Source organism: Pistacia vera, unplaced genomic scaffold (assembly GCF_008641045.1).
Source record: "Pistacia vera cultivar Batoury unplaced genomic scaffold, PisVer_v2 Contig761, whole genome shotgun sequence".
Taxonomy (NCBI): Eukaryota; Viridiplantae; Streptophyta; class Magnoliopsida; order Sapindales; family Anacardiaceae; genus Pistacia; species Pistacia vera.
Window position 1 is genome coordinate 326,462 of NW_022196625.1, and position 20,976 is coordinate 347,437.

The window sequence follows — 20,976 nt, forward strand, 5'->3', positions numbered from 1 at the left end:
GAAAGCATTGAAATTCTTAATAATTTGAGGAGAAAAAGGGAAGAAGACAAAAGTCATGACCAAGGACTTGTAGTTCATACGGTATATATATATATATATATATATATATAAACAAATGTCCACCTAGAATAATTAACTAGAACTATTTGCACTGGTCAGAAAGATCAAAGATCTTAGATTATCCTCCCTAAAACTTTGTGTTTTCAACAACCAAAAACACAAGATGAACTCCGAGGAAAACCAGATGAAAACGTCCACAAATGAAGAGGACGATCATATGCTTGGACAGTATGCCATGCAACTAGTGAGCGCATCAGTCTTGCCTATGGTGTTAAAAGAAACAATTGAACTTGGTGTGCTTGATATCATAGACAAAGCTGGTCCTGGAGGTCAACTCTCCTCTTCACAAATTGCTGCCCAACTTGTTACTCAAAACAAACCACAAGCCCCTTCAATTCTCGATCGAATTCTCCGCCTTCTTGCTAGCCACTCTATTTTAACATGCTCTCTTACTAGTGATCATGATGGTGGTCAAGTTGATTGTGTCTATGGTTTGGCACCAGTAGCCAAATACTTCATCCGGAACCAAGATGGAGGGTGTTTGGCTCCCTTGCCAGAATTGGTTCAGGACAAAGTGATGTTAGATATGTGGCATCATCTAAAAGAAGCAGTCGTTGAAGGGGAACTTCCATTTAACAAGGCGTATGGAATGAGTGCTGTTGAGTATGTTGGGAAGGATGCCAAACTTGGTGAAATATTCAAAGACTCCATGAAAGATTTCAACCCTATATTTATGCAGAAAATCCTGGAAATATATAAAGGTTTTGATGGTTTAAAATCTCTGGTTGATGTGGGTGGTGGGGATGGTTTTATCCTTAAGATGATCATATCCAAATATCCTGCAATTAAGGGTGTCAACTACGATCTGCCTTCAACTATTGAAAAGTCAACTTCCTATCCTGGTATGAACTTTTAGGTTTTGTTTCTGACCTCATAGTAGACTTATCAACTGCACTTTATCTTCTTTGACGATAATGAGCCGAAAATTTTGATCTACTTTACTGTTAACTACTCGTAGAAAATTCTATTTGATTCTACAGTTTGTATAAAGAATTTTTTTTTTTTTTTTTTTTGACTTATTTACATGTTTGATTATGATGCTGAAACGGTCCAAAAAGGTTACCAGTTTTACATATTTGATATTTGAACAAATGTTGTTGCAGGTATTGAGCATGTTGCAGGGGATATGTTCATAGGCATTCCAAAAGGGGAAGCCATTTTCATGAAGGTTTGCAGATATCAGACTTGATCATTTTTGCACAATTTAAATGATTTCTGTTGATGACTTGGTTGATACTTCTGAAGTTGAAGGAATCCAAGTATTCATTTCAATTTATAGTTTGTCTTACTCAATTAAATTTTGAGCTAATCAATACAGAATTTGTATGAAACAGTGGATCCTACACAGTTGGGACGATGAGCACCGCGTGAAGATACTAAAAAATTGCTATGAAGCATTACCGGCCAACGGGAAAGTGATAGTAGTTGATTTAGTAATACCAGAAGCCCCTGAAACTATTCTTGCTCCAAAAAGCTTATTTCAGTTAGATATGTTCATGATGAACATGAATTCGAGAGGAAAGGAGAGGACAAGAAAAGAATTTCAAAGTTTGGGAGAAGACGCAGGGTATTCTCATATTCAAGTGCCTTGTTCTGCATTTAATTTCTCAGTTATAGAGTTCTATAAATCTATGTGAAGTAGTTTCCTCTACTGTCATTATGGCTTGTCTTATGTACGTGTATCAGAAGCATAATTATACTTGATTTTAACAGGGCATTGAATTTGAGCCCATTCAAATCTGTTTAATGAATCTAACTGGCAAATGATCAAAGCGATAACAGAAAAAGGAAGATTGAAGAAAGCAGTAATTGATATAACGCATAAGAAATTATCCCTTAACAGTCAACACCACCTATATGTATGCTGAAGGAATATAAATCAGCCAACTACATAGTTGATGTGATCATTTAACTGGTGTAAAAGAATTTGAAAAGTTAAAACTGACACCCGGCTCACCCAGAAAAACACCACATACCCAGTCATCTCTCATCAGAACTACTGCCTACTGGGGCTCTATCTGAATAGTCACGTGGCTGCTGTTTTATTCTCGCCTAATATACTCGACAACCTTGTCTAGAACCATGTCAGCATCAGCATCGGGCTTTATTTTGACATGGCACGCCAGTAACGCTTTCCCAACTGTTATTGCCCAATGTGTAATTCATGGATGGCAACAACCTCATCCATCTCACAAAGCCCCTTCTCAAGTCCAGTGGCATCAATCTCTCTAGGCGTGCTCTCCATCAGAACCTCCAAAATGTTTCGTAACATTCTGATTTTTGCGCCCAACACAATAGCTGAGAATATGAGGGAAGGCACAGCAAACTAAGCCTAAATATAAGAAGAAACGTTATCTGCTATCCATTCATCTCTTGTTTTGAACAAATGCATATTTATCTCCCTTTGCTTAGTATTTATTGATGGCATTTCATGTGTTACACAGACTGTAACAGGCAAGTGCTTTGAGAAGTGCATCACTAAACCAGGATCAAGCATGAGTTGTAGTGAGGGTAGTTGCGTTTCTAGGTGTGTGGATCTGTTGGTTATGCTGGAGAGTAATGAGAAGAATTATATTAAGCAAAAGAGGAAGAGACGGCAGCATCAATATGTGCTCTGCTTATTATTTATGAAACAGGGGAAATATATACATAAACCAGTCCACTGTTACACCTAATGCAGTGGATATTTTTACAAATTTGAATTTGAACTAAATTACATTCAACTAATACAAAATCAAGTCAGTCAAATACACCACTTAATCACTGCATGTTTCAACTAAACCTGTCACAAAGTACATCAAAATACAACAAAACAACATCTCCTACTGCAATCAGAATAGCAACTTTGTATTCTTGGTGCCAAAAAGATTTTTCAAAAAGTTGACAGAATTTGCTGCATTTCCAGCAAAATATCACTGGCTTCAACACTCCTTGATATTTTTGCTGGAAACACCAAGTTTGAGCCTGAAATCTTCAAACTTGGCTTTGGATAAAGCCTTAGTCATGATGTTTGCCACTTGATCTTCACCCCTGCAATGAACTAACTTAATTTCTCCATTACATTCCGCCTCCCTTACAACATGAAACTTAATCTTGATATGCTTTGTGCAACCATGTAAGACTGGATTTTTATCCATTGCAATAGCAGATTGATTATCACATAGAATCACAGTAGAATTCTCTATTTTTGCTTCAAATCATCTATGATTTTTCTTAGCCAAATGGCTTGTTCACAGCAGCAGCAGATATATATTCTACTTCTACTGTGGACTGAGCTATGGTATCCTGCTTTTTGGACAGTCAACAAATAGCACCTGAATTCAAGAAGAATACATAACCAGAAGTACTCCACATTCATCAATGGATCTAGCCCAGTCACTGTCAGAGTATCCAACAAGTTAAAAAATTTCAGACCTCTTAAACCAAACACTAAGATTAGAACTCCCCTTAATGTACCTCAACACTCTCTTGGTTGCCATGAAGTGGATTTCACTTAGGTTGCTCATAGACCTAGAGAGGAGGCTTGTTGCAAACATTAAGTCAGGCCTGGTTGTTGTCAAATACAACAAACACCTTATCGAGCTTTTGTAAATTCCCTCATCAACCTTCACAGCCCCATTATCTTTGCTCAGCTTCAGGTTTGCAACTAATGGAGTATCCATTGGTTTGCATTTGTCAATATTGAACTTTTTCAGGAGTTCATTAGCATATTTCTGTTGGCTAACAAAGATTCCATATTGAGTTTGACTGATCTCCATACCAAGGAAATAAGACATTTCCCTTAAGTCAGTCATTTCGAACTCACTATGCATAGCCTTTTGAATTCATTCAGCTGGCTTGTGCTACTTCTGGTGATGTGTTCTCATTAGGACCCTCATATATCCCACACTAATTAAGTAATCATAAATTCTGCTATACCAGGCTCTAGGAACATGTTTCAGGCCATATAAAGCCTTCCTTAGCAAATAGACTTTGTTCTCTTAGCCTTCAACTTCATAATCATATCCCTCTTGTTGCTCCACATAGATTTCTTCATTGAGCCAACCATTCAAGAACGCAGACTTAACATCTAGCAGAAAAATTTTCCATTCAAATTGGGCTGCTAGAGCAAGGAGAAGCCTGATTGTATCATACCTGGCCACTAGTGCAAATGTGTCCGAAAAGTCCACTCCAACATGTTGTTCAAACCCCTTGACAACTAGCCTTGCTTTGTGCATGTGAACTGATCCATCTGGATTCAATTTCCTCTTATAAATCCATTTAACCCGAATCACCTTTCTGTTTGCTGGTCTGTCCACCAATTCCCAGGTATTATTCTTTTCAATCATGTTTAACTCCTCCGTCATTGCATCCTTCCAAGTGCTTGACTTTGCAACCTCAATGTAGTTTGTAGGCTCAAGTATGGCAACATTACATCTTTCACAAATTTATGTCAGAGGTCTAGTACCTCTAGCGGGAACCTCTTCATCTGATTAAGCCCCCTCTTCTTCATCATCTTGATTCACTACAAGTTTTGTCGGATGTGATCTTAAGTCTTCATTAGTTTTGTTTTCCTCCTAATTCCAGACTCCATTCTCATCAATTTTAACATCCCTTGTGATGTGTATTTTATTGGTTTTTGGAACATGAACCCTGTATGCTTTGGATTGACTACTACAGCCAATGAAAATTCCTATCATGTGTTGGACCGGTCGTCACGGTCACAAAATTAAACCTAAATACAGTAGTTAGTGGTAAGCAGGGTCGAATTCACAGAGAGCAAGACTAATGACCTAATGTATATTTGAGTTAACAAAAGAGAAATTGGCAAAATGATTGATTAAAACTAAGGAAACTAATTACTTGTAGGAAATTAAAAGCATTAAATAAATTCTAACTAAAACACAATATTAAAAGCGTTGTCGCTACAGGTTCGGTTTGACTTAAGACCAACTCTCACAATTCCTCTCCTCGCTCTTCAATTTCCTAATCCTACAAGGCTAGGCAAATCAATAGAAATATCTCCCGGCAATCTAGGCATAATCTATCCTGTCTCCCCGTCGTCTTAGTTACAGATCAATTGATTAAAGACTATCATTGACTAACCGAAAAATGCTAAACCCTTAAACACCACTAGTTGGTACAACGTTAACAAGTACAACCTATCAACTTGTATCATCCAACCAACTAATTACACAACAAATGCATTCCTAGTAGAAATGATATTAAACGCTACTACAACTTGATTGCAATCAATACCGAAGCAATTTAAAGTCATAATCAACATTCAATAATCTCAAACCGACATTCAATTATGCGAAAAGTTATATATCAATAAACGTTCTCAATGGACATTATCAATTCAACACGTCTAGCATCAGAATAATATTAAAGCATCGCAACCAAACTGAAACGAAAACAAATATAATCTGAATACAAGAAACTTAACCAAATGTCCAACATTCGGGCTTATCCAACTAGTCGAGACCTGATGAGGAGATCAACGGAGTCAATCTCGATCTCGCCTACATCGTAATAGACAACCGAGAACTCAGTCGCTCATGGTGGTGATGACGAAGGCTGAAACAGTGGAAACGAAGCTGATCATGGTGAAGAGGAGGTAACCGATAGCGATATGATGCGAAGAAGGGGCAAAAATGACCCACGGACAGCTAGAAATATGAACAGCTGTACTCACCGGAAAACGTTAATTTTCTGGCGGGTCTTTCGAAAAACGGTGGCGGAAATGGGATCCGAAGGTACCGATGGAAAGATCTGGTGATAGGGAGTTCAGATCAGGTCTTGGGGAGGTGAGAAGTTGCTAGAAATGAGCAAGATCTGGGCTGGAAGATGAAGAGGTGCGACGGCAAAATCACAGATTCTGGCGGTTTTTGCGGCTGCTAAAGCTTGGAAATGCTAGATCCAGCCATGGGGAAGGGACATCGACTCTTGGGGAGCTGAAATGTCGTCGAAAAATGGCCAAATCTGGCCGGGAAGACGAAACGTCATGGTGGGAAGATGAAGCTCACGGTGGCGTGCGTGTTTCACGGTGGTGATGAAGGGATGATGGTGACCGGAGCAAGGGGAAGCCGAAAAGTCAGCGGAAAAGGAGCTGAAGGGTCGCTGGAGCTTGATCGGAGAAGGTGAAGAGTTTTGGTGGGCGGCAGCCACCTGATCTGCGAACTTGCACTGTTGTTTTATACAAAATTTGGCAAATTTCTATTTGGTCCTTACACGATTGAAACATGACAAAATCAGTCACCTGAAAAATGACATTTTACCTCCTAAACAACATAAATGAGACAAAATCACCCTTAATCTATAAACCACAACCTAATATCAACCATATACTTTCCAAAATCATTCCAAACACGTTAAATTCGTAAGAAAAATATTAGGAAGCGATTTTCGTGAATAAATTCATAAATTCTTTAATTGTCTCAATATACTTTAATTTAATCACACATGGGGCATTTTTATCACCAAAATAGAGTCACTTTCATGACTCTAACATCATGGCTTTGTCATCCAACTTACTTCTCTTAACTGTTGGAACAAGAGCATAAATATACTCCCAAAGAATTCTCAAGTTTTCCACGGTAGGTTTCACTCCAACTAGGCTTCATAGGGAGTTTAATTTATCAACGCTTTTGTGGGAATTCTATTAAGCAAATAGACTGCCGTGTTGACAACCTCTGCCTAAAAACATTTCGGCAACTTCTTCTTAGCAACCATACTTCTTGCCATCTCCATAACAATCCTATTCTTCCTCTCACTAACTCTATTTTGCTGTGGAGTATAGGGATTGCTAAGTTAGTTCTTAATTCCAGCCTGCTTACAAATTGATTCTAATTCATTTGATGTATACTTGGTCCCATTATCATTCTTTACTGTCTTGATACTTAGACCAGTTTGGTTTTCAACTTGCAGCTTAAATCTCCCAAACATAGTAGCAACTTCACTCCTTTATTTTAGAAAATAAACCTAACACATCTTAGACCAATCATCAATAAACAAGACAAAATATTTACTCCCGTTCAATGAAGGTGTCTACATAGATCTACACACATCTGTGTGGATGAGTTAAAGTTTCTCAATAGCTCTCCAAGCCTGGTTTACCAGAAAGGATTGCCTACTTAACTTGCCAAAGTTGAAAACCAGGGCTACAACCTTAGTTTCTTCAATTTCGGGCAGATTCTGGACCAAGTTTTTGGTCTGAATTTCTTTAAGGCCATGGTAATGGAAATGGTCAAATCTTTTATGCTGTAACTCAGACTCAACTATCTTGGCACTATAGGCTTTGAGTTCTAGTTTTTTCAGTTTAATAGGCAAGCTTTTTCCCATCATCCTAATCCTCATCAATTCACAACCCTCACTATCCGAAACTGTGCAGGATTGGTCTTGGAAATGTAGGAAATATTTTCTTTCTAGCATTTGTCCTACACTAAGCAAACCATGGCTTATCTCTAGTACATAAAGGACATTAGGAATCAATTTGATACCTAACTTAGTCTGCACAACAACATCTCATTTCCCATAAACTCTCCATTCCCAATTTTAACTCTAAAATGGTATGTCCTGTCCAAGCTGATGAAGTCTTACAAATTTGATGTCATGTGATTGGTGCAACCACTATCTATCAACTAAGTATCATTGTAAACCTGAGCTGTACTATAGGATGCCACAAATAACTGCTCAGATTCTAGATTTTGTCGCTGATCTTTAACAATTTGGGCTTGCTGTGGTGGTTGGTTTGGCTTGGTTTTCCAAACCCTTTCAATGTGGCCAAATTGGTTACATGCTCTACATTGAATATTTGGTCTGAACTAGTATCTCTTCTTGGAATAACCCTTCTTCTTGCAGTGAGAGCACAGTGGATACTCCTTCATTCCACCTGATTTGTTCCACTAAGGTTTTCTCTTTCCCTTTCTTATCTCCAGCAAACCTCTTGCTTTCACCCTAAACAGCCTTGCCTTTAAAGCTTTCCACCATTGCACCCTCACTTGAATCTTCTTGTCTCAGCAACCTCTTTTGTTCTTGAGCTTGCAGAGCATGCACTAGTTCAGTGAGTGTGATCTCTAACAGATCTTTAGAGTCATCAAGTGAAGAAATCTTGGACTCAAACCTCTCGAGTAGGCTCTCCAATACATTCTCTATAATTCTTCTATCTATCAACTCCACCCCAAGCAGCCTAATTTTGTTAACTACACTCATCAATCTGTCAACATACTCATTTACCTTCTCGGACTCTTGCATTCTTAGCATTTCAAACTCACTTCTCAAGTTCAACACTTGCATGCCTCTTGTTGTGTCACTTCCTATAAACTCCTCACTTATCCCATGCTTCTTTTGGTGTTTCACACGCCATAATCCTTGTAAATACAAGGTCAATTATGGCTACATGGATGTAAGACAAGGCTCTCGGAGCCTTGGCAGCTTCTTCTTCATGTATCTTGATCTGATTCTTGGTCGGATTTGGTCCCAGCTGAGTTGGTTTACGGTTTTCTTCTACATACTACCACAAGCCTTGTCCTTGGAGGAATGCCTTCATTTTGACAACCTACATGTAATATTGTTCACCATTGAAGACTGGAGAAGTAAGGGAAGTCGTGGGGAATCAAGTTATTTGGAGTTTGAAAAATTTTTACTGTAATAGAGGTTGAAGAGTTGGATAGGGGGAGATGAGTGTATTAGGACTTTTAAGATCAATAAGTGCTTTGATACCAATTGTTGGTTTTGCTGGAGAGTAATGAGAAGAATGATATTAAGCAAAAGAGGAAGAGACGACAACATGAATAGATGCTTTGCTTTTCATTCATAAAACAGGGGAAATATATACACAAACCAGTCCACTGTTACACCTAATGCAGTGGATATTTTTATAAATTTGAATTTGAACTAAATTACATTCAACTAATACAAAATCAAGTCAGTCAAATACACCACTAAATCACTGCAGGTTTCAACTAAATCTGTCACAAATTACATCAAAATACAACAAAACAACAGCTCTAACTACTGCAATCAGAATAGCAACTTTGTACTCTTGGCACCAAAAAGATTTTTTACAACGTTGGTAGAATTTGCTGCATTTCCAACAAAATATCATTGGCTTCAATAGGATCTCTACATTGAGGCTACAGGTATCATCGACAGAGCTCTGCTTAATTCATCATGGTAATATTTTTTATGAACAATGTTTTCTTGAAGAATATTTAATTGAAAATTTTTGGAGAAATTCAAATTAGAGAGTAGAAATTGTTATTTGAAAATTCCATCCAGTATGGGGACTAGTATTTTCTTCTCGTTCAGTCTTTATATATGTACTTGAACTTTAATCATGTAAACTTTGTGCATTTGAGCATTTGACATATTAATGCTATAATTATTGATACTTTGATGTGTATTGTTTGTGGTGTAGACAATAATGAACTCATGTAATTAATATATAAAACCAATTAGTGTTCCTTGAATTGCCTTTTCTTAATCCTTCTTTGCTTCATACAACTGACAGATAACCTTCTACTATCTTAAGCTGATTCTAGTCTGTAAGCATTGCTATGAATGGCCTACTAATCCTCCATCCTTTAGGTATTATGTATACAAACACACTTAACTCTATTGCTGGCGAATCATGTATCATTAATAAATTTGTGTGTTGATAGGGAAGACGTGGCCGAGTATTGTGCAAGTATTATGGGGCTAGTATTGAGACAACTTGAGGCCATATCAGAGAGTTTAGGCCTTCAAAGAGATTATATATACAAATCTTTAGGCAAACATGCCCAACAAATGACTTTAAACTATTATCTACCTTGTCCACAACCAGAGCTAACTTATGGACTTCTTGCACATATAATCCTAATTTAATCACTATTTTCTTCAAGATGATGCGCCTAATCTTTAGGTGCTCATGAATGACAAATGGGTTGTTGTATATCCTATCCCCATCACTTTTATTATCAACATTTGAGATCAAATGCAAGTAAATTAATTGAACGTACAATAAAAGAACTTGCTCCTTGTGTATAATTTATTCTTTGTTAATTAATTTTCTTCTTGAAAGATTTCAGCAAAACTAAAGAAAAATAAAGGAAAACCTATGAAGAATAGTTGAGAGAAAAACTAGGACAAGAACCCGAAAATTGGGGTTTTTTTCATTAATTGAAGTTAGTTACAAATAGGTGATTATATGCAACTAGATTCTTAGACTAAAATGCACCGTTTGGATGTTATTTTGCTAACATACGAAATAGCCCAGGCTACTCTTAAATTATTACATTTTCATCCTAACCATTGCTTCACATTTCCCCTTAAACTAAATCACTCATAACTTCTTCAATATTTCCGTTGACACTACTATGCTCTTTGCTCCTTCTCTAACATTTCCCTTGAAATTAATTTGCTCTCTACTCCTTCTCCAACATTTCCCTTGAAACTAATATGTGACTAGCTTCAGCTTCAGGAAACAAAAAAAAATGCTTTAGCATCTTTAGCTACAGACTTCAGTTCAGCTCCTTGAGCTACATACTTTAGCTTCAATACAGTTAGACACTTTAAAAATATTAGCTTCAACTTTGGCTCTTAACCTCAACTTTTGGTAGTTCATATATCACATTCAATTTCTCCCTCAATAAGGCAAATTTGGTGCAGGGAACAGCTTTAGTTAATATATCGACAATTTGATATTCTGAAGCTATGTACTGAACATTCAAGGCTTTGTTTGCAACCAACTCTCACACATAATGAACATTGATTTCAATGTGCTTTGTCCTTGCATAAAATACAGGATTTGAGGACAAAGCACCTGCACTCATGTTATCGCACCAGATTACAGAACAGTGATTAATAATAATGCCAAGTTCTTTGAATAGGTTTTGCACCCACACTAGCTCAGTTGCAGCTTGACTAAGTGATCAATATTCAGCCTTAGTTGATGATAAAGCAACAACCTTTGGTTTCCTTTAAGACCACTGAATCAGATTTCCCCTAAGAAACACACTGTAACCACTAGTTGATCTCCTATCAATTGTATCACTTGCCCAATTAGCATCAGTAAACACCTCCAAAATGAATGGTTTTCTTTTTGTAAAGACAATACCATAATGTAAAGTGCCTTTAATATACCTCAATATCCTCTTGTAAGCTGTCCAGTGGGTTGTAGTAGGATTTTGAAGAAACTGACTCAGCTTGTTAACCGAAAATGCCAAGTTTGGTCTAGACAACGTTAGATATTGTAGACCTCTTATGATGTTTCTGTATAGTGTGGGATGATCAAATAAATCACTATCTTCATTCCCAAATCTTACTCTAGTGGCCATAGGTGTTGAAGATGGGTTAGATTCTCCCATTCTAGCCTTGTGTAGCAGCTCTTGTGCATGCTTGTTTTGTGTAAGTAACAACCCAGAAGCATTTCTTTGAACTTCAAAACCAAGAAAATATTGCACTTCCCCCAAAGTTTTTAAAGCAAACTTGTTATTCAAGTCAATCACTTCTTGTGAAATAAGTTGTGTAAAACCCCATTTCTAATTTAGTTATATGATGAATTTTATTTATTTATTTACTTCTCTTTCTATTTGATTTCATGGTATTGTTGTAAGAAAGGGTATTTCTGTCAGTTTTTAAAGTTTGCGTTAAGGGGTGAAAACAAAAGAAATAATTTATGATGGTTTTGCATGTATCAAGAGGGAAAAATCTGGACACTTTTGTAGGGAGAAACTTATGTGGCGGGGTTAGATTGGAATTAAGAGAAATTGGGGGAAGATTTATAATTTCAAAAAAAAAATTGTTTTAGATATAAAAAAAAAAAAAGCCTGGGCTATTCACCCAAATGAAGAAGAAGAAAACGAGAGCACAGAAGAAAAAAAAAACGAGAGGAGAAGAGAAGAAAGGAAAGAAAGAAAGGAAGAAAAGAGAGGCAAAGGAGAGAAAAGAAAGAGAAAGGAGAGTAAGGAAGAAGAAGTGCTGGCCGAGAGGTACAGTGAGAGTGGAGGTCGAGAGGTAAAGTAAGAGAGGAGGAGTGAGAGTGAAGTACAGCAAAAATGGGGAGGAGAGAGAATTTGAAGCAGGTCACTCTAAATTTGGGTTCGGGTAATGCATGCATGGGGTTAGGAAGCAATTTCTTTAATTATTTCTTCTTTACTTTAAGAGTGAGTGTTTGATCTTGAGCTTTTGGGTGTAGGTATGGAAGAGAAGAGTGCTTGACAGTTCATTTGAGTTTCGGCTGAGCTGAATTTTTGAGTGGATCTAAATTGTTTTCTTGAAAAGCTAAAAATTATACCATTGCATGTTGAGGTTTGATTACTGTTTATGAGTAAAATTTCTACTAAGCATGTGTTTTGTGACATATTGCTTTATGTGGGTTCGGCTGGTGTGTTAGGATGTGTTGTTTGTTGAATGTTTTGTTGTTATATAGAGCTTGTTGGCTTATACTGCTGAATGGTTTTGGTTGAATTCTGGAAGTTATGTTATGGGAGTGAAAAACTTGTTTAACTTACCTTTGCATGTCCGGCTGGATAAGTTTTTGTGTAAATATTTTATTAGATCTATTCAGAGGGAATGAATTTTTATGCTGTGTGTCATGCAAATGCATTTATATAACTCTCATGATAATAAAGCTTTTTGACAACATGTAAATTTTGAGTTGGAAAAAGACTTGTAGAGAAAAGGTTGGGTTTTGGTTTTGGTTTTTTTTTTCTCTTAGTGGACTGCTACTTGGGTTTGGAATGGATGGGTCATTGAATAGTGAATGGAGTTTGCATTAGATTGTTAGAAATGGGCCAAGTCCGTAGTAAGTGTTGAGTTGTCTTACTTGTTCAATTTGTTGGACATGGTCTTCATGAAGATCTTTATACTTTTCCTTGGGTTACTTATTTAAAAACCACTTCTTCATCTTGATGTTTGATGTGTTATTGTAGAAATGTTTTAATATTGGTTATTGACCAGACTAAAAAGGAATGATTGTCCACGGGTGGTGTCGGATTAATGCATGGTGATATGATGTTGTGGTAAATTTGAGTCTGGGTTAAAATGTCAGTTCTGAAACATGTTTAAAAGATTGCAGTTTCATCCCTATATGTGATTTTATAATATTATGTCATAATGCATGGTTTATAAGCACATATGTATATGTTCTTGACTATATGTTACTTGAGATTATGCATGAGATACTTGTGATGCTAAAACCACCCTACGAAGTACCCACCCCCAGCAATACATTTTTCTTTCTGCCTGAGCGATGTAGGATTCCACCAGGCATGACAGTTTTAGATTTTGGCTCTGTGCATGCATATGATAGTTATGTGCTCTGCCTAGGCATTGAGTGGTCCACTAGGAATGAAGTTTCAGAGGCTTTGCCCATGCGATGATAGATCTTGTCGGGTATGACAGGCACGTCCCTCACTCGCCTGCGTGTGGACGCCCACCAGGTATGACGGATTTTCCTCAGGGTACTAGTTGTGGTGAGAGTTTTTAATACCAAATGTTTAGGTTTTATTCAGAATCCGATACAATTAAAGGAAGTAAGTCAAAGTATAGTTCACTGAGTGAAGATGGTTAGAAATAAATCACATATTGCATACGTGAATGGGGTGGTTGCTTTCTTTGCATATTCATAGAATTATATTGTCGTTAGGATTGCTTAAGAATTGTTGTGTGTTATCATTATTATTATATTATATTTTTATAGAACTTTTATAAACCTCCTTTCCCCACTCACTAAGTATTTCAACTACCCCTTTTTAAATGTTTTCCCCCTCACTAGGACCTCCGGAGATTGGCCGAGCAGTGAGTCTCCGCTCAGGGTTGTGCCACGCATCGACATCTTCTTATGTGGGTTTATGTCTTATGCCTATGTATTTTGGACTTCCGTTAAAAAAAAAAAAAAAAAAAAAAACCTCATGTTTCCCATCATGTATTTCCTTTTGTTTATGTTTTGAAATGAGTAGTATAAGTGAAAAACAGATACCACAAGTTTTCCCTAAATCTTTTCTTTGTAAAACAAAAGATGGTGTATGTTTTTTTGAGATGTTGGAAATGGAAATATATGATGTTATTCGAAAAAGTAAGTCTTTTAACAGGTTTCACAGTTTTTCTACATGGTACGTCTGGGTATCCGAGTCTTGTGGGAGTGCCCGGATCCTATGGATGAGGAAATTCGGGACGGTTGTGTAACTTGGTATCAGAGCATGGTTTTCGATTTAAGGGCCTTTTTTTTTTTTTTTAGTTTATGGATGCCAATTTGTCCCTTGATGAAGTTTATTTCCATCCATGAGTGTTTTTTTTTTTTTTTTTTTTAAAGAAAACAATTTGTTTATGTTTGTAGAAATTAGTATGAGTCAACATGGCCAGCCTCGCACAAAATATGTGAGAGAATTATTTGTTCCTAGAGTGCTCAGGAGGGTGAGTAAGCCTGGGGAATAGGGAATAGAAGAGTCAAGTACCCACAGGTCAGGACCTCAGGGATCCTAGGAAGAATCAGATGCCGATGATCAAAATGCTGGGGAAGGACTAATGAGTGAACAAAATGCAGGGCTCCAAGGTGATAAGGATAACATGGAGTAGACTATGGATAGGCTAGCTCAGCTAATGACTAGAGTAGTGTAGGATAGGACGCCTAGGCGTTAGGGAGAAGGAAAAACTATAGAGAGAGCAAGGAAATTAGGGGCAATAGACTTTGAGGGGACGAGAGATCCCACAGATGTCGACCCCTTGATGGATCAATTAGAGCAAGTGTTTGGGATGATGGAGTATACGGATGACCAAAAACTATTGTTTGCTACCTTTATACTAAAAGGTAGGGCTCGTCATTGGTGGAGATCAATGCAACCTAGATATGGGGATCCGACAACAATTACTTGGGCCAATTTCTGTTAGGAGTTGTTTGATCATTATTTTCCTATGGTGTATCAGGATGCTAAGCAAAGTGAGTTTATCAAACTAACACAAGGAAAAATGTCAGCGGAGGAATATTTGATTAAGTTTATTGAGTTATCCTGTTTTGCCCCGTTTATAGTTGGAGATGAGAGAGCAAAATGTAGGAGATTTGAGGAGGGCCTCAAGGGTAGGATTAGAACAATAATGGCCTCACACTGCTGATCAGAGTTTGGGAAATTGACAGTAGCTATGAGATTTGAGAGTACTTTGGGAGAGTTTGATAAGAGAGAGCCACAAAGATCGAAACGTAGTAATCGTGAGTGGACAGTTGGCTGCCCTAGTAATAGAAATCAGAAAAGAAAGGGTAGTTTTTTCGGGACCTCGAGCAGTTCAGGACAGATTCAAAGACAGGCTCAGAGTCAACATTTAGTAGAAGTAGTAATTGGAATATGAGGTCTCAAGACAATAGATATTAGAATGGTGGTGCAAGTGGGAGTCAACGATCACCCTGTAACAGTTGTGGTAGGTTTCACTCAAGGCAGTGTCAGAAAGAAGCCTCAAGTTGTTATCATTATGGGCAGTTTGACCATATCAAGAGGAATTGTCCCATTTTGGCTCAAGGTGATAATGCCTCGGTTCAATAGAATTTCAAAGGAAATGGGGGCCAGTTTCAGGGACAACAGAGATCTCAGGTTCAGGGGGCCCAAGGTAGTATTGCAGGTAGTTGTTAGGAAACGACCTAGTTACGCAGCGGAAAACAAAATCATAAACTCTATGGATCGTTCCTTAGAACCAAGATCCGGGTACAAAAATCACAGTTTATATAAAATAAACAAATCTGCAGAAAATTAGTTCAAGGTTTGAGAAACCATACCCATGTTGGAGGCTCCACCAATATTGTCTCTGAACGTGTTTGCTACTGATCCAAGTAGAGGATCGAACCAAGAAGTCCACACGAAGACAACCACCAAGAACCAAGGAGTGATTTGCTAGATCCTCCTTGGCCTTAAGAAATCAAGAAGAAAAGGAGTATTTGATTTTTCAATCAAAAGGTGAAAGTGGCGTGAGAGTGAGAGTAAAAATGGGGCTGCTGTGTGTGTTTGTTTTAATTGAAAAATAAACTAAAAAACCCTTGTTTAATTTCACACACACATTTTCTTTTATAGGCAAACTAAGTTGCCCTATTCTCACATGGAATGGGCTTGGGCTCCAACCCAAACACCCCATGTTGCCAAACACTCCCAAATTAGATATTTTATTTATTTCATCATTATTTCAATTAAAAATCAATTAATATATATATATATATATATATATATATATATAATATATATATATAAATATATTACATTTAACATAATGATATTTAATAAATTATGCGAACAAATATTTAAACAGAATTTCACTTATTTAATTTTTCTAACAAATTAAAAAAGGCTACGACCTCAACAAATTTAATTGCACTGTGAAATTACCAAAATACCCTTTCACCTAAAAAGATGAAAACGCCCTTTCTTCTTGGCTCTTAAATTATCTTCTATGTGTGTGACCCATAGGTCCTCATCATACCGGTAGTGTAAATATTGCGATTAACACAATTAATCATCTCACTTATACATAGACCAAGATTGGCCCCTAGCAAGGCATCATGGCCACCCGATAGATTCGAATTCAGTAAAGTAGCTACTTGTCAACGATAGGTTACCGTACAATTCGATCATTTTATCATACGTTATCTCGACGAGACGAAGGCATAAATAGTGTCAACCTTCGGTTACTCTCGATAATATATATTCAGTTTTGGACCAATGACCTTATTATAATCTGGATAGAGAACAACTCAATCCCACTGTGACCACAGTTTTAGTGTCATTGCCATATACTGAATTGCGTCATGAGAAACTTCTCCCGTACCCGGGAGTGATGAATCATCTGTCAATCCACCATATGCTTACACTCTTTAATACAGCCAATCACCACCGTATGACAGCTCTGAATAGACACTGCGTTAGGCTAGTGTCAAACTGTACCAATCGGTGCACAGGCGCTTCGATAGAATCAAGTCTAAGGATCACATGCACCACCATTCGTTAAAGGATTTGTTCCATAGACACTGGGGTTACCACCATATGGAATCCTCGGTGGGTCAGTCCAGTGAACTTGCTGCGGTATATCTGCCTACAACAAGCACCCCTGTGTTGCACCAGGTTGTCACCAAACAACCTTGACAAGTGAGATCAGTCACTGCCTTTCGACAGGGTCGTTCAACACTATGATAGCCTTACCGTATTATCTGTGCCCTTACTTCAGAATAATACTGGGGCTACAGACGTTTCTAGAATGGCCACCATATGTGCTCATAGGGTTCTCACTATCAAGATTTGAAACACTTGATACCCTCGTCACAGTTCTACCATTCTAAGGACATATATCAATACATATTGCAATAATCATGATTTACGCGATATAGGATAAAATGCCTTTTATAATTGATTAATGAACATTATTACAAAGAGTCAATTCTATAATAATTGATTGGCTCTAGGGCATCTACTCTAACAATAGTAATAGTGCCAGACAGAAAGGAACAGGGCGACCTCAGACTCAAGCTCGTATTTTTGCTCTCACCGAGCAGGTTGCCTAAGCTACCCCAGACGTAGTTTTGGGTATGTTGACCGTTTTTTATTATAAGGCCCATATTTTAATTGATCCAGGTTCTACACATTCATTTGTTTCTTATCATTTTGTTGTGCATGCCAATAGAAAGTTAGAACCCTTAGAGTGTAAGTTAGTAGTAGCCACCCCTATTGGAGATTCTTTAGTGGTTGAGTATGTGTATAGACGTAGTGTGGTGAGGATTGGTGAGCATGAGTTGCAAGTAGATTTGATTCCTCTCGACATGCACGATTTTGATGTGATTTTGGGAATGGATTGGCTAGCCTTGCATCGTGCCACAGTGGATTGTTTCCGTAAAGAGGTGACCTTTAAGAAACGAGGGAAACCAAAGTTTGTTTTTTGTGAGAAGCGTCGTATCCTTCTTTCTTGTATTATTTCAGCAACGACTACTAAGCAACTACTCAGGAAACAATGCCTCGCTTATCTAGCTCATGTGGTAGACACTAGAATCAGTTAACTGAGGTTAGAGGATATTTTGGTAGTGAGGGAATTCCCAAACGCTTTTCCTGAAGACCTTCCTGGTTTGCCACCTGATAGAGAAATTGAGTTCACTATAGATTTGGTTCCTAGTTCAGCCCCCATATCCATGGCCCCTTATAGAATGGCACCTTGGGAATTGCAAGAATTAAAGGTACAACTACAAGAATTAGTGGATAAGGGTTTCATTAGACCTAATGTGTCACCATGGGGACCACCAGTTTTATTTGTTAAAAAGAAATATGGTACTTTCAGATTATGTATAGATTACCGACAGTTAAATAAGGTAACAATGCGTAACAACCATCCTTTGCCGTGGATTGATGACTTGTTTGATCAATTGTAGGGTGCCAAGGTCTTCTCCAAAATAGATCTGAGGTCCGGTTACCATCAACTAAAGATTAGGGAGACTGATATACCGAAAACAGCATTCAGGACCCGTTATGGATATTATGAGTTTTTAGTGATGCCTTTTGGTTTAACCAATGCTCCTACAACTTTTATGGATATGATGAATAGGGTGTTTCGTCCATACCTAGATTGGTTTGTGGTTATGTTTATTGATGACATTTTAGTGTATTCGAGAAATGAGGAGGAACATGAGGAGCACCTCAGGATGGTCTTACAAACTTTTAGGGAAAATAGACTCTATGCGAAGTTTAGCAAGTATCAGTTTTGGCTCAATCAGATTATATTCTTGGGTCATGTGATCTCGATAGATGGTATTTATGTGGATCCCAAAAAGGTAGAAGTTTGAATTGGAAAAGACCTATCAATGTAACAGAAGTGAAGAGTTTTCTCGGGTTAGCTAGATACTATTGAAGATTTATGGAAGGATTTTCCAAAATAGCAGCCCCTTTGACCAGATTGACTCGGAAGGAGGTAAAGTTTGAGTGGGATGACGATTGTGAGCAGAGTTTACAGGAATTGAAAGTAAGGCTAACCTCAACCCATGTACTTGCCTTGCCTTGCCTTCCGGTAATGATGGATTTGTGGTGTTTAGTGATGCATCCAGATAGGGTTTAGGTTGTGTGTTGATGCAACATGAGAGAGTAATACCCTATGCCTCCAAAAACTCAAGAAACACGAGATGAATTACCCAACCCATGACTTGGAACTTGCAGTGGTAGTCTTTGCTTTGAAAATTTGGAGACATTATCTTTATGGGGTAACTTGCCAGATTTTTATGGACCATCAGAGTTTGAAATATTTGTTTACTCAAAAGGAATTGAATCTGAGGCAGAGAAGGTGGATTGAGCTTATCAAGGATTATGACTGTATGATTGATTATCATCCTGGTAAGGCCAACATAGTGGCGGATGCCCTAAGTAGAAAAACCCCAAGCGTCATGGCGCATATGAAGGTGCGTTATCCCTTGTTTACAGAGTTGAGGACCTTAGGAGTTGAGTTGAGAATGAATGAGTCAGGGGTACTTTTAGCGCATTTTCAAGTTAGGCCTATTTTGGTGGATCAAATTAGGGAGTTTCAGTTTATATATGGACCCTAATATAATGAAGTTATTGGGACAAGTAAGTGAGGGGTTATGAACAGATTTCTGGATCAGGGGCGATGGTATGTTAATGATGGGGAATAGACTTTGTGTGCCTGATGTAGAAGAGTTAAAAAGGGAGATTTTAGAGGAGGCTCATTCCTCAGCCTATGCTATGCATCCAGGTAGTACGAAGTTGTACCGTACTCTAAAGGAATATTATTAGTGGCCAGGTATGAAAAGGGAAGTAGTAGAGTTTGTTCATAGATGCTTAGTTTGTCAACAAGTTAAGGCTGAACATCAGAGGCCAGTAGGATTGCCCCAACCACTTCCTATTCCACAATGGAAATAGGACCGCATTACCATGGACTTCGTGATAAGCCTCCCTCATACTACGTATAAGCATGATGGTATATGGGTGATTGTTGATCGGTTGACAAAGTCCGCTCATTTCTTACCGATTAACACCACCTATTCACTTAATAGGTTGACGAGCATCTATCTCGCAGAGATTGTAAGACTTCATGGTGCCCCTGTTTCTATAGTATCGGATCGCGATCCCAGCTTCACATGTAGATTTTGGCCAAGTTTGTAGAAGGCTTTAGGTACGAAACCAAATTTTAGCACGACATTCCACCCTCAGACTGAGGGGTAGTCAAAGAGGACAATTCAAACTTTAGAAGATATGTTACGGTCTTGTATAATGGAATTCAAAGGTAGTTGGGATGTGTATTCCTTGATGGAATTCACCTATAATAACATTTATCACTCTAGTATTGGGATGCCACCATATGAAGCTTTATATGGTCGAAAATGTAGAACTCTAATGTGTTGGTAAGTATGTAGCGGATCCCTCCCACGTTCTCCAACAACAACCGATCCAATTGGATGAGCACCTAACTTATGAGGAAAGGCCAGTTCAAATTGTGGATTATAAAGAGCAAGTGCTCCATTCTAGGACCGTTCCTTGGGTAAAAGTCATATGGGAGGCAACATGGGAGCCTGAAGATGTCATGCAGACTAAATACCCGTACCTTTTTCAATACGGTTAGTGAAATTTCTAGGACGAAATTCTTTGAAAGGGGGGAAGTTGTAAAACTCCATTTCTAATTTAGTTATATGATGAATTTTATTTATTTATTTACTTCTCTCTCTATTTGATTTCATGGTATTGTTGTAAGGAAGGTTATTTTTGTCTGTTTTTAAAGTTTACGTTAAGGGTCGAAAACAAAAGAAATAATTTCTTATGGGTTTGCATGTATCAAGAGGGAAAAATCTAGACACTTTTGTAAGGAGAAGCTTATGTGGCGGGGTTAGAATGGAATTAAGAGAAATTGAGGGGAGATTTATAATTTCAGAAA

The 20,976-nt window shown here is 37.8% G+C and overlaps 1 protein-coding gene and 1 pseudogene across 1 annotated transcript; one reads left to right on the plus strand and one right to left on the minus strand.

Annotated features, from left to right (window-relative positions):
• The first annotated feature begins 135 nt into the window (after positions 1 to 135).
• On the plus strand, positions 136 to 1,809 carry LOC116116119 (caffeic acid 3-O-methyltransferase-like). The gene is made up of 3 exons (XM_031402218.1): positions 136 to 962; positions 1,224 to 1,288; positions 1,455 to 1,809. Exons 1-3 carry the CDS (start codon positions 224 to 226, stop codon positions 1,755 to 1,757), a joined length of 1,107 nt encoding a protein of 368 aa, XP_031258078.1. The 5' UTR covers positions 136 to 223; the 3' UTR covers positions 1,758 to 1,809.
• Positions 1,810 to 2,123: 314 nt separating this feature from the next.
• Positions 2,124 to 20,976, minus strand: part of LOC116116117 — a 38,993-nt pseudogene continuing 20,140 nt past the window's right edge.